Source organism: Vidua macroura, chromosome 2 (assembly GCF_024509145.1).
Source record: "Vidua macroura isolate BioBank_ID:100142 chromosome 2, ASM2450914v1, whole genome shotgun sequence".
Lineage (NCBI taxonomy): Eukaryota > Metazoa > Chordata > Aves > Passeriformes > Viduidae > Vidua > Vidua macroura.
Window position 1 is genome coordinate 105,972,336 of NC_071572.1, and position 13,512 is coordinate 105,985,847.

The window sequence follows — 13,512 nt, forward strand, 5'->3', positions numbered from 1 at the left end:
TTAACAGAGGTGGTCTTTTACTGCAGTCAAAGCAGCAGCATGCATTCAATACTTGTGGGAATACATTGGTTTGGTTTCCTTAAGACAAGAAATGGCTTAAACAGGGTGGTCCCATGAATAACTCCCTGTCTCACTTACTTGATGATAAACTCAAATATAACATAATAGGCCTTACCCATAAGTAACACGAGTCCATGTGAGCTAGGCTGATCATAAAGGTGCATAGACCAAGCCTGAAATGCAGAATGCTTACCCTTCATGATGGTATTTTCGCTTTCTCTTTTTTTAAAATATCAAACAGAATATAACTTTGAACAAAATTACAAAGGGGGTGTAAAAAGGGGTTTTTGTTAACAATTGTATTATTGTTGCTTTTTTTCCAAAATAAACCAAATATTCTTTAGCTGTTCTATGTTTCCACATCTAGCTTTTATCAATAACTCATAAAAAAAACCAAAAAGAAAAGTAAGAAAAAAACCAATCCTCAAATGTTTTAAATGTCTCAGATTTATATAACATAACCTTTACTTCTCCATCAACAGTCACATGTATTCAAGGCCCTGCAACCATCACTCATTTCTGAATTAACCATCATCACCTTTTCTTTTCCCCCTTGGTAGCATTCAGGAAGGAGTCTGCAGTTTCCACTGAAGAAGTCCTGGTAGAGTCGGACGCCAGATAAGAAAGTTAGGAGAACATAATAGTGGAGGCACACAGACACAGAGAGTGAGTGGGGAGGAGGCAGAGGAACAAGAACACATACAGCTTTCAGGGGAAAAAAAGTATTGGAATCTCATGAAAAAGCTGGAGAGAAAAACGTATTATAATTAAGAGGGTGTAAGAGCTGATAGCAGCCAGCAAGAATGCCCCTCTAATATCAGTGCTACCTTCACTCTCCTGGATGTGTGAAGTGTGCTGGCACAGCTGAGGCATGGTCACACCTTGAGGTGATGCCAAGGCCCAGTGAGACAAACTCAGCAGGCACAGGTGAAAGCAAGGCCTCAGAAATTTTATAGCTAATTGTGAGATGGCACAGAGACTTTTCTCGTATTGTTTTGCTTTTCAATTTATAAACCCTGGGGCTTTCAGAATAAACCTTTGAGCATAATAAAATATCTCCTGCTAGAGTAGGTTGCTCTTAGCAACCACAGAAATCGCCTGCACACTCTTTTCTGATGTTACCAACTACTTGCACTGTTTGCCGCTGCTGGGCCCAGCAAATCATCATTAAAAAGCAACAAAGCCTATGAGCCCACCCACTTGTGACTTGGTTTGCAGTCTGAGGGGTTTGTCTGCTCTTGGTCTTCTCTCAGCTCATGCGTTTCCAAGCTATGAGTGATCGGGAACACCTGCTCATTCCCCGTCCTCCAGATGCGCATGCACAGACTTTTGACTGACCAAGGCTGTCAAGCACAGGCAGGCCCTTTGCTATCAAGCTTTTGTTGCTCCTAGACTAAAGATTTGCAATTTGCTCAATGTTGTCCTGGTGATGGGGCTTTTTTTTCCTATAGGCACCTGGAACTCAAGGCATTTTATTCCTATGGATACTCCAAGGAAACAAAAACTTCAGAAAATCCTTTTAAGCAGTCTGCAAGGAATAGTAGTCACTCTGTGGAAGTTTTTCAATGAGTCTTTTAAGCATCATTTGCTGCAGTTTCAGTTTCATGCGAAACAAACCAGAACAGGTTAGAGGGGGGCAGTCTGATTTTCCCAGTACCTTGCTGAGCATGAGCATCATCCCTGTGGGCCACTTGATGTGGTGGAAAGGGAGCTTGTCTGTCCCAAACCCAGCTCACACCCATGCATATTTCTGGGTCTGCTTGACTATGCAAACACAGGAACTGCAGAAGCTCCCAGGACAGGAAGGACAAGTGACACAACTAACTGCTTTCAGCAAGAGCTGCTACCCAGGGCAGTCTAAGATGATCATGAAACACAAGCTGAAATATGTCTGAAACCACTTTCAAAAAAAAAAAAAAAAAAATAGTGAGAAAACTGTACTAATGTTCAGAAAGATGTTACATTTCAGCACTGGGTATGGCCAAAGGATGTGGTGAGTTTGGGAAGTCTTACGAGTCTGATGTCAAGATTATCTCATCTCAAACTTCACCAGTAAGGACCTCACACACACTTAGGTCCATAGTTCAGATCTTTGAGGAGCTCATGGGAGCAGAAGGAACTTAACAACTTTCCATTTCATAAGAAAAATTTGACAAGGTGTCAGAAGTAGTTTTTCAAGTATGACATTAATGTACCTTGGGAAGACTATACCGGAAATGCAATGGTTGAAAAAGCCCCCAAACCACAAAAAAAAACAAAGACAAAATGCCCCTTGAACTCAGCCTGGCCTGAGCAGAACCAGACAGTGAAGAGAAGTGACTTGGCACCAGCAGGAAACACCACCCAGCCCTCCAGCCCCAGCACCTTCCTCCCTTCCCAGTTTCTTATACTCTAGGAATAGATCAGAGTAAAAAAAAAAAAAAAAAAAAAGCAACAAAGACCCCTCATGCAACAATTTCTACTTTGTCTGCTTTAAGATGTATTCAAATGGCTAAAGCAATTTAATAATAAATAGGTTTTTTTTTTGTTTGGATGCAGCTTTACATGCCAAATGTTAGCCTGGAATGAGTATTTATAGCAGAGTTTAAAGTCCCTGAAAATAGAGATTTAGATTTATAATGAAAAAAATTGACAATGTTTTGCTGTAGCTATATTAGCAGACCATTCTATAATAAAAAGGTGTTATTTTTATAGGAGCATTTCTAATATCACTCTAATGTAGTTAGGAAAGAATGAACTTTATGGGATGAATGTACAATTAACACAAATATTCATGCCAAAAGATCAAACAGTAGATCATAAGAGCAGTCTATTTTGTATACAGTTTCTTGTAGACAGTCTGATTTTAGATTTTTACCAAAGAGAAATACAACACCTTCTTTTATAAATCAGACTTGTTTAAGTCTTCATTAATTTTAATAGTTGATATGTTGCATAGAATAATTTTTACTCCAAAGAAGTTCAGGAACAGAATTAAATGGATTAATAAATTCCAACAATAGTAGTGAGTGGACTAACAGCAAAATATTAATAAGAGGAAATGTACATGCAAATTCAATAACTGACAGGAGTTTTTAATGCATGTCACTTGGAGCACAGTATGAAGGTGGCCTTCTAGGAGCTATTAAAAAGAGGACAAATTCTGATTTCACAAAAAAGAGGGAAAATCCTCTCAAAAGATAAAGGTAATCCTAAAAAGAAATCTGAGATTTTTCTACAGATCACATGAGCAAATTCTGTGTAAAAACCAGGATGTGTTTCCTTTCTTACTTGTATCAGCCCAAAGCCAAAAAATGTAGCTCTCTAGAAGGGGTTGTGGTAGGGAAGATCCCCCTAGACCCAGCATACAAGTCAGCCTCTGTGCAAAGCTAAACCTGGGGCAATTCTTGTAGCCCTTAAGTTCTCTCCCCAAAGAACTATAAACAATGCTATAATCAGCATAATCTACTCTAAACCATTCTCATACTTCTCTTTTGTCTGGTGTCTTCAAAGCTGTCCCAGAAGCTCCTCTCCTAACACAGACAGGAGTGTATTTCTCAGGGTGAGCTGTGGATGTCATGCAATACATGTAACACACATTTTGACAGCACAAGGAATCTGTCCCTGGAGCCCTCACCCAGACCACCACTGATCCAACAGCATTGACCAAAGCCTATCTTTGTTGGCACTGCTTCAGGTCTCCCCACAGCATAAATCTGTGGAGTTGTAACTAGGGCTAGACCAAAAGCGAGCTTTCCAAAAGGAAAAAAGTCACTGCAAGTACTCATGTGAAGTACTCCCTGTAGGGCAATGAACCTGTCAGTCAATAAGCATTAAAAAAGCCCTAGCTCCACAAGCACTTACATACCTGCTTAAATTTAAGCCTCTGAGCAGTCCCTCTGCGTGTCAGTTGGCCTTCACACTTGAAAGCAAGCAAAATCCATAAGTGTTTATAGGGTCAGGAAATGAAGCACTAAAGTTGCTTCTCCTCTCCCACACCATCTAGAAGAATTAAAAGCAAATCCTCTCAATTTGTAAGATTCATTGTAAAAGAAGGCTATACTATGGGCCTGTTTAAACGCTGTAAGAGAAGCAATACAAGGGAAAAAACATTTTTTTTTTTCTTCACCCTATTTCAAATTCAGCATTGCCTTTTGCTTTCTGTTGCTTTTTCTTGCTTGTTACACTTGTACACTCGTCCTTGTTTTTAACTTTTTCATTTTGCTTTGTAATAATAATAAATAGCCTGAGATAGCAGCTGATTATTAGTTACACTGTTCATTTAAAAATAATTTGATGTGAAGAGAAAATATGTTGTACCTCTTGGTTGCTTAGTTCTCCACAAAACTTATCAGAGTTTGTTTCTTTCTTCCACTGAAGCGATAGTGTTAAAACTGTATGTTGCATGTCATGCTGATAATGTGAGAACACATCCATATCAGAGAGCCTCAAGGGCTGTACTCTGTCCAGCTGTCATGGTTTGAGGCGGAGTTAAACAGAATTAGGCAGGTAAAGCAGAAGCAACATGTGTGAGCAAAACAAAAAAAAGGAAGCAAGTCACCACTTCCCATGGTCAGGTGTTAGGAAAGCACGGCTTCAAAACATATAATGGTGACTTGGAAATACAAATGCAATCCAAACATCCAGACCATCCTTTCTTCCCCCAACTTTTATTGCTGAGCAAAACAAAAACTAGCATGACATATCCCTTAGACACAGCTGTGTCCTTACCCAGCTTCTTGCACACCATCAGCCTACTCAGTGAGAAACAGAAAAGGCTTTTGCTCTGTGCAAACACTGCTCAGAAATGGCTTAAACATCAATGTGTTATCAACACTGCTTTCAGCACAAATCAAAAACATAGACACTATAAAGAAAATTAATTCAAGGCCATCCAAAATCAGTACTCCAGTGGAAGTGATTCAAAAACCTGTGAAGAAAATTGCAAAGACACTTTAAAAAATCGATAAAAATGAACTTAGAAATAAGAAGAGAGATCCCGCCATGGAGAAGCCCCATGACACCACCAGGATATTCTCCATTCCGTGCCCTGGGGTGTCCCTTAGGTCCTAATAGCAATCCCACAAGCACAGAGGTCAGCACCAAGGGAACCAGTTGTATCTCACAGCAGGATATTTGCAGGAAGAAAACATTCATGGGTCATGTAAGCCAATTTCATATTTGCAAAGGGTTTGGTGGGCTTCTGCCTCTTTGGTCCTTGGAACCCCTGGGGGTCAATTATGACCCCGCCTCTGCTATTGTTGTGTCAGGGCTTTGGTTGCCGGGGGCCGTTCTGAGTTCCAGAGCTGAGGTAGAGATGGAGGGCAGGGCTGGCCTGGCCAGGACGCACTGGGGCACCTGTGACATCACAGCACCAGTGTCACAATGGGGGCAGCTCGAAAGAGCAGCAGCAGGCAACGCTGCCCCAGTGCAGCCCGGGCGAACGCAGGCAGGAGGCTGTGCTGATCGCCGACTGAGCCCCAGGGCACAAACGCGAATAGCAGGGGAGCTGCTTCTCACAGGGCATCCAGAGGCTGGTGCCAGTGCCTTTGGCAAGCACGGTGCTGATTCCGCTGGGGCAGCGGCACGGGCCTCACGGCCTGCCAGCTGTCCGGGCCCTGTGTCCTGCCTTCAGATCCCCGGGGTTCCTGTCCCCACTTCCCACAGTAGTGCCTCCCTCCCTTCTGACCATCCCCACTGAAATCCTTTGTCACCTTCTGAGGCCATGCTTGCCACTACGTTCCTCCTCTTGCTTGTGCAAGGCCTCCTCCAGTACCTGCAGCAGGCCGGCCATGGGCTGGATGAGGCCGCGCTGGGGCGCGTGCAGCAGCGGGCTGAGTATCTCAACCAGCAGACGACTCGGCTGATGCAGGAGCTGGAGCAGAAGAGCCTGGAGCCGAGCGGTGGGGCCTGGGGAGCCCTGCTCATGTGGCAGTCCTGGGCGCCTCTTGGAGTCAGAAGGAGAGCTCCAGCAGCAACTTGGTGGAGAAGGAAGAAGGCAACATTGTTGTTGCAAGGAAAGAAATAGAAAGCATCAATGTAAATGGGAAGGAAGACAATAAGGATGGAAATGGAGAAGACAAGGACCCCAGTGTTAAATGTAGCCTTGGAAGTCTTTTAGAGGAGCTCGTCCAGTTGCCTGTTGAGAACCTGGACAAAGGTTGCTCAGTGATCATTGACCTGATGGGCAAACTGATCCACATCTTCGGACAAGGCTTATCAGACAGTTTCTACCCTGTGCCCACAGCCGTCAGAGTGGGCAGCGCCTTTGAAGGCTGGAGTCCCTGTGCACACAACGTTGTGTACTGTGTGCTTGTAGCCCTGAGTCCCCCTCCAGGACACACCTTCCACCTGGAGCGGGACACTGTGGGGATGCCCCATAGGAGCTTCTGTGTCCCTGTGGAGCTGCTGTGCACTTGCATGAGGGAGCAGCCAGGGGAGGACATGCTCTGTTTCCTTCACCACCCTGAGGAGGAGCTGCGAAGGAAACAGGAGCCCAGCCTCCTGCATACCCTCTGCACTGGCTCCTATCTAGATGTGGAGAAAACTGTCCAGTGGTTCTGTCAATTTGTGAGAGTAGCCTGGCTGCTTTTGCCTCAGTCCCGCCACTGGCATTTAATGTTGCAGCCCTCCAGCCGCTCCTGTACATTTCAGCTAAGCAAAGAGAAGGAAGGCTTCGTGGCTGAGATGATCTTTGGAGTGCGGCAAGGAGACTCAGATATCTTTGTGGGCAGCCAGCCATCACAAGCAGGCATCCCAAGCACAACGCGGCTGGAGACTTATGCCGTGGCAGAGGCCAAATTCTTCAGGCACATTTCCAGGCAGGCCCCCCAGGACAGCTGGCACTGCAGGTGCCTGCAGCTCCTCAGCGGCAGCCTAATGGGTGTGGGCTTGTCCAGCTCCACCTTGAAGACTGTGCTGATGCACCTCCTGAGCACTGTGCCCCTGACAGAGTGGAGCAGGAGGGATTTAGGGCAGCGGCTGATGGATATCTTGAAGTACCTCCACTGCTCACTGAAGACAAAACGACTGGAGCACTTTGTCATAGGCAGTGAGAGCTTTCCTATGGAGATCCGTTTGCCCTCAGACTTGCGGCTGGCTGAGCCACTGAAGCTCTTTCAGCACCTAGCCAGCAATCCAGATGCCCATGTGAAGGCCATGCAGGAGTACATTTACCTGCTGCATCAGCTCAAACAACTGCTGATCCACGGCCCTTGAAAAGGATGCTTGAGCCCAGAGCTGTACTTGTGGGGCCTCTGGACAGAGCTTGTACATATTAACCTCCCCTATGTAGTGCATTTACTATACACATTAAAACCCTTTAATTAGTGAATTTACTATAGATATTAAGACCCTTAGATAGTGTATTTTCTATTTCTATTTAGACCCCCTAGTTAGTGCATTCAGCAATCCTGAAGCTTCCTTGCTATTCTTTCAGTAAACTGTGCTATTAAACTGTTCTGTTCTAGTATCTTGGTTGTGCAAGCATTTCTTGAACTCAGGAACAGAGATCTTGCCATCAAGAAACCTCATGCCCCCTGCAGGATATTTACCACTACACACCCAGAATCACAAGTGACTCCAAAACCCAGTAGCAAAATTGCAAAGACTTCTAAAATGAAATGAGAAACTCCAATGTGGTTTTCTAAGACTCTCATATGAAAAGCACTGACATATTTGGACAATAATTTTATGGACAGAAATATCTGTATTTTAAATAACACTTTTCACTTGCTAGAGATCTATTTAAGATTATTATTAACACAGATATATTTAAGGGTTGTGGTTTTAATACACATTTAGAAAAAATCCTTTGGACAACTGCAATCTGTGCAAGAGTACAATTGTAACAGGAATTTTTCAATAAGTGTTTAAAAAGAGCTGGATGATTGGCTGGTTGTTAAAAGATGCTCCATTTGTGGATTGCTTGCTGTGGTACAGCATGGGTTCTATCTGTCTTTTCCAGAAAGAAAATGCTTAAAACAATCATTATAGCTAAGAAGTAAATATTAAATGTTCAAATTCTTTCTTTATATCAAATGACAATTATTTCTCATACTGATGTCCATGATGAGATTTATAGTCTGGAGGAATACACAGTTCCTCAAGACACAAAAGCTAGTGAATTTTTATATTTTCTTGTATACAATCATGAGTTTACTGGAGACTTTTCTCATTGCTTAAGCCTTATGCAGGTTGAAACCATTTAAAATTTTTTTTCTGCTCCATCAGCAGGCATATACATTATACAGAAATGCTTTTCACTGTCCCATTTCCCAGTTTAGAAAAATAAAACATAAATTCAATGCTTGGTTGTGAGACAGTCTAACTCATCCTGTGTCTAGTTTTTAAAGAGTCAGAAAACCAATGAAAGCTCATATCTCACAGCACGTTTTTGGCATGTTCAACTGAACTGAAGCACTGTTGATCGGCTCCTGTTATTAGATATTGATTCCCCTGCAAAAATGACTAATTCCCTACAAAAAGCTGGGTAATTCAATGTGCTCACCTCACACTGCACACATGTTTCCCATTAAAAACCATCAGGAACTAGCATATGTATTTAGGGAACAAGTTCTGTTACTTTGTGCATGTGTGTTCCATAAAATAAATTTTTTCCGTACCATGAAATTGAACAACCTTATGTCCACTGCTGACAATGGAAAATAGCCATTGACTTCAGCGTGCTTTATATCAGGCCCTCTGTACTTACTTCTAGCTGTTCCAAGCACACATTTCCCAGGATCTAATGTGGGGTTAGTCACTTGAAATAATTCTGTACTTTAATAACACTTCATTATGGATGATAAAACTTCTTTCACAATAAAATCTTTTAAATACTGCTTTTGTTCAGGGAAACAAGCTCATGATTAATTCACTATGTGTATTTAAAAACTGCACCCTTCTCTAGAGAAGATTAATGATGAATTTTCTGCAACTAATACCTTCAATTTAATCACCAAGTTAATTCCATGTAATAACATCAATGGTTTATTTGGCAAAAATGCATGACACATTATGAAAAAGGTTCAAGAGTGTAAATCCATATAGTGCCCTTTAAAGTTACTATTACCACACATTTATGAGCATATAACAAAAAGGAATTAGATTTCTTAAAACCAGAGGAGGAATGCTGTTACCGCAAGAAAAACAGTAGAATTCCCCAAGTTGAACATTCTCTTCTTGCTTGCTTATATGTCTGGATCTACAATAAGCCTTTCTTCAGCCCACTTTTCATGTGTTTCTTTGTAAAATGTTAAAGAAAGTTCACACGCAGGGAAAAATCAAGTAACATTCAACCTATACAATTTTAAATTAAAGTATTTTAATGCTTTACTACTATCCAGATTTCCAGAAAGAAAGTGGCTTTTATCTTATCTGTTTTGTAAACATAAAAGTCATCCAAACTTCATTGCTGTTGCTGTTGTTTTTCGTACTGATTTTATCAGATTGAAATCCAAGGTTTCTTCCCCTTATCAGTCACTCATAATTTTTGTTTAAATTTCTGAAATTTTTGTCTTGAGAGATTGAAAATATAGCACTGTTTTTCTCCCACATTCCTTAGCTTTGCATCCATGTTTCTGCTACTTTGTACCTACCAGCACTGCAGTCATTTAATTATCTGGTTTCAATACTCTCATGTGTTGTCTGTGGTTCGTTCAGATACATACGGATCTCAAGGGCAGAAAGGATCACAGTGAACATCCATCACAGTCTAGCACAGTCCATAGGACTGCTCTTCATCAGACTCTGCTTAAATTGAATGGTTATGCTTGAGCTAGCCTGGGGCTTTTAGGAAAAGCAAACTAACAGCTATATCAGTTTTAAAGTTACCCACACTAGGGAAGCCAAACCAACCTTCATTATATAGTTTCTGGACTCTGGTTTTTAAAAAACACTCTGCTTTCAGAATTATTTTTTTCACTTCATCTATCATATTTCAATTCTCCAAAAGCTCATTATAAATAATATTAATAAAACAACTATAATGGACTTTAAAAAAAGGGACTCTATTTCCTGTTAAAAAAACCAGCCTGTCAGAGAAGGAGATAACTAGGTAAATGCCACTGATGAAAGATTTCATTTGTGATGACTACAGTTCTCTGTCATACACCTGGGGGAATTCCAAAGTGATTAACTCCTTTTCATGATTGCAAGGTAACATACTTCATCCCCAGGCTATTCCTACTGTTTCCCATGTGCAGCGCTTTGACTCAAGTTCCACTCACTTCTGGCACTGAGGCAAGAGTCATCATTTTTATTGAGAAAGTATCATCCTTCTTCTGAAAGCTGTTCCTTCAGCAATTAGTGCCAGAGAAAGCAGAGTTGTGGCCATGCTTTACACAGTGATCAAGCCAAGCAATGGCAGATTTCTAGAGAATGTCTTAATACTCATGTTGCTCATGTCCCCCATGTCTTGTCCTGTCATGCTTATCCTTAGCTCATGAAAGAACAGACCTTCTGATTTCTGGAGAAGGTCTTCTCTCTTGTCAGTACTTTCTCCAGAATATCCAGAGTAAGAAGTCTGAAACTTCAGTAACTTCACATAATATATCAAACTGGAATCCAACTTTATTTTGGGCAACCAGCAAGTGTGTCTATTTTAGTACAGCAAAAAGGGAGGAAATGACATTTTCTTATTTTATGATACATTGCAATCCTTTAGTCAAAACAATTCAGATCACCACAGAAACTAGATAATACATAGGCTCAAAATAAAGGTGAATCTGTCACACTTAAAAAAAAAGTATTGAGAATTTACTCAGAGATAAAAAATTAAAAGAAAAATGAGGTATTGTTAGAATTGTTAGAATGAGTTGCAAATTTGGAATAAACTTTTGCTCTTTAATTTTTTGGGCACAAGATTTCAAAGAGTTAAGGTTCATTTTCTTCCTGTCTTAGACTGAAGGCAGGTGAGGTTCAAGAGTTATTTTAAGTAGAATGCAGTCTAAAATTTCTAAAAAAGACAAGTGATAAGCCCTGTTCTTTAACATCTGTTCATACATATGGAATAAAGAGACTTATTATTTTAAAAATACCAAGGATTCCTTCCTTTTTTTTCTACACTTCCATCTCGCCCAGCTCTCAACTTCTGGTATCATACTCTCTGTTCAGGGAGAGCTGATGGAAGCAAAATAACCTACAGCTTTGTTACTCTTTGTGGTCTGTTTAATTCCTTCTCTCAAGCTACAGCAATAGTTTATGATGTGTCTGATGTGTCATCAGAATTGTAATGGTTAATTACCAGACACTGCAGAGACACAAAACTTAGAAGCAGCCTCTTTGCAACAGGGGAGTGGAGGCTCATCTGTAGATGAATGGGGGTGAGGATGATAAATGGCATAAAATTACTATTGTACTCTGAGTAAAACAAGGCTGAATGCTCCATATCTGGCATGTAGCAAGATTTTTTTTTAAATGCTATGCAGCATTTATTTTGCTTGGCTGGAGCATTCCTACATTATAAATTCCCTTTATGTATTAACCACTGCCCTCCTGGCAGGGACTTGAGCCAGCTGTTAATGGTTTTGTTGCTGGGGCAAAAAAATAAATTCAAAAAATGATGTGTCCTTGACATGTCACTGGTATAAATAAATATTTTCAGAGAAGGATGGGAGCTTAGATGCTATAATTTTTACTTGACAGATTAGGACAACTGGGTTGAGAGTATCTGACAGCTAGATACAGTCTGATTTATAAGACTGAGTAGGGAAGCATGACAGACATATGTATTTATTAAAGATACACTTACAAAACGTTCCAGTTTAATTTGACAACTCTGCCAGCTAAGGCCTCAGGAGGTGCAAGGATATTACTCTCTACACACTATCATTATGCTACGGTTTCAGCAGAAGTTAAAAATCAGAAAGAAATAGTTTTAGTAAATTGTGTGTACATCCATTAATAGATATAAAACAAGCGTATCTTTTAGCAAAATAAATTACAAAAGCTGAATTATTCCACATAGTCAATGTAGAAAAAATGAATATGTATAATGCATAAATATGCAGCACTGCACAGTATTATGACTATAATATTCAAGTATATATCAGAAGAAATACTGTCATGGCAACATACTAGTATAGAAATATTATTTTTATAATTTATTTAATTTTGCAAATTTAGTTATGTAGATTCAAACTGAGGACAGCATGCACAGAATGTTTTTTTTTCCCCCTAGAAATTTATGAGAAAAATGCAGACATTCCGTTACCATTGAAACAATAGTCTAGTTTGTTTTACTTCTGAAAGTCAGCTTTCTCACCACTGTCACTGCAGCTCACCTCATATTTATCTATCAGTCAAGATTTCAGGGAACTCAGACAATCTGTACTTTACATTTTTCTGGCTCCATAACAGTTGCTTCTTTCAAACACAGGTTTTCAGCATTTCTTGTTAATACAACCAATCTTCTAGGAGAGAAAATAAACAAAATTAAACAGCCTATCTATTTGGCATTGACCCCTTCTTCCAGCATTTTTGGTAACTTCAAATAAGTGAAATCATACCCCTAATATTTCTACCTGCAGTGCTGGAGCTACAAGGAATCCACATGCCTTCCCTTTGGGTCAGGAATATAACCACACTGGCATCAAGGAACCAACTGACAGGCATAACATTGTAGTTTAGATGAATGTAAAATCAATGCACATGTAAATCACAGACCTAGAGACAGAAACTTCCTCCTCATTTTAAAGAATGAGGCAGAACTTTATGAGATAAACCTTCATCAAGAAAGATGGTGTTCTCCCTACATTCTTACTAAACTCCTACTAAGCCTTCAGGCCCTTCTTGAAGTGTAAAATTTTCTTGGGAAATGGAAAGAAGCATCAAGATTCAAGTTTCAATTTTTTAAGTAACAACACTGAAGAAGAGAAGCTATTTCACAAAGTTTTAATGTTCTCTCTCCCTTGTCTTTCCTGTTGTAATTCAAATTATCAACCAACTCTTTTTAGAACTTTAGCATGCTGGTACCTACAGACAACATATTTCTAGTGCAAATCAGTGCTGTAGTAAGGCCAGTTTAATCTCCATGCATATAAGAAGGGTACATACACACATACAATATTAGATGTGTCCAGAAATCTTGGGAAACTTAGGTTAGACTAGACCTTAGCACTGCTGAACAAATTTTATACTTTCTTTTGAAAAAATAAAAAAAGGGAGGGGGTGGGGGTTCAACCATTACAAATAACTCAAGGTTAAAAGCCAAAGAACTAGCATTTTGAGAAAACTCTTCCAATTAGGATAAGTGGAAAACTTTCACTCCCATATCTAGCATAACACTGCAAATGAGGCAAGAGGAGCAAAGGGAAGGGAAAGAGGCAGGCCAGCTGGCAAGACAAAACCCAAATAAATCACAAAGTCTAACTATTTTATGTAGTGAAATTGTTGAACAAATCAAAGTAGTTGAATATTAACCAATCTTAATAACTATTTTAAGCACATAAATCCAATTATATTATCTCCCAA

General features: G+C 40.3%; 1 protein-coding gene across 1 annotated transcript; it reads left to right on the top strand.

Annotated features, from left to right (window-relative positions):
* Window positions 1-5,877: 5,877 nt before the first annotated feature.
* On the top strand, window positions 5,878-7,510 carry LOC128803179 (inositol 1,4,5-trisphosphate receptor-interacting protein-like 1; the record flags this gene model as incomplete). The annotated part of the gene is made up of 1 exon (XM_053969835.1): window positions 5,878-7,510. A coding segment is annotated over one exon (1,380 nt), but the record flags the coding sequence as incomplete, so codon positions are not given.
* Between the last annotated feature and the right edge of the window lie 6,002 nt (window positions 7,511-13,512).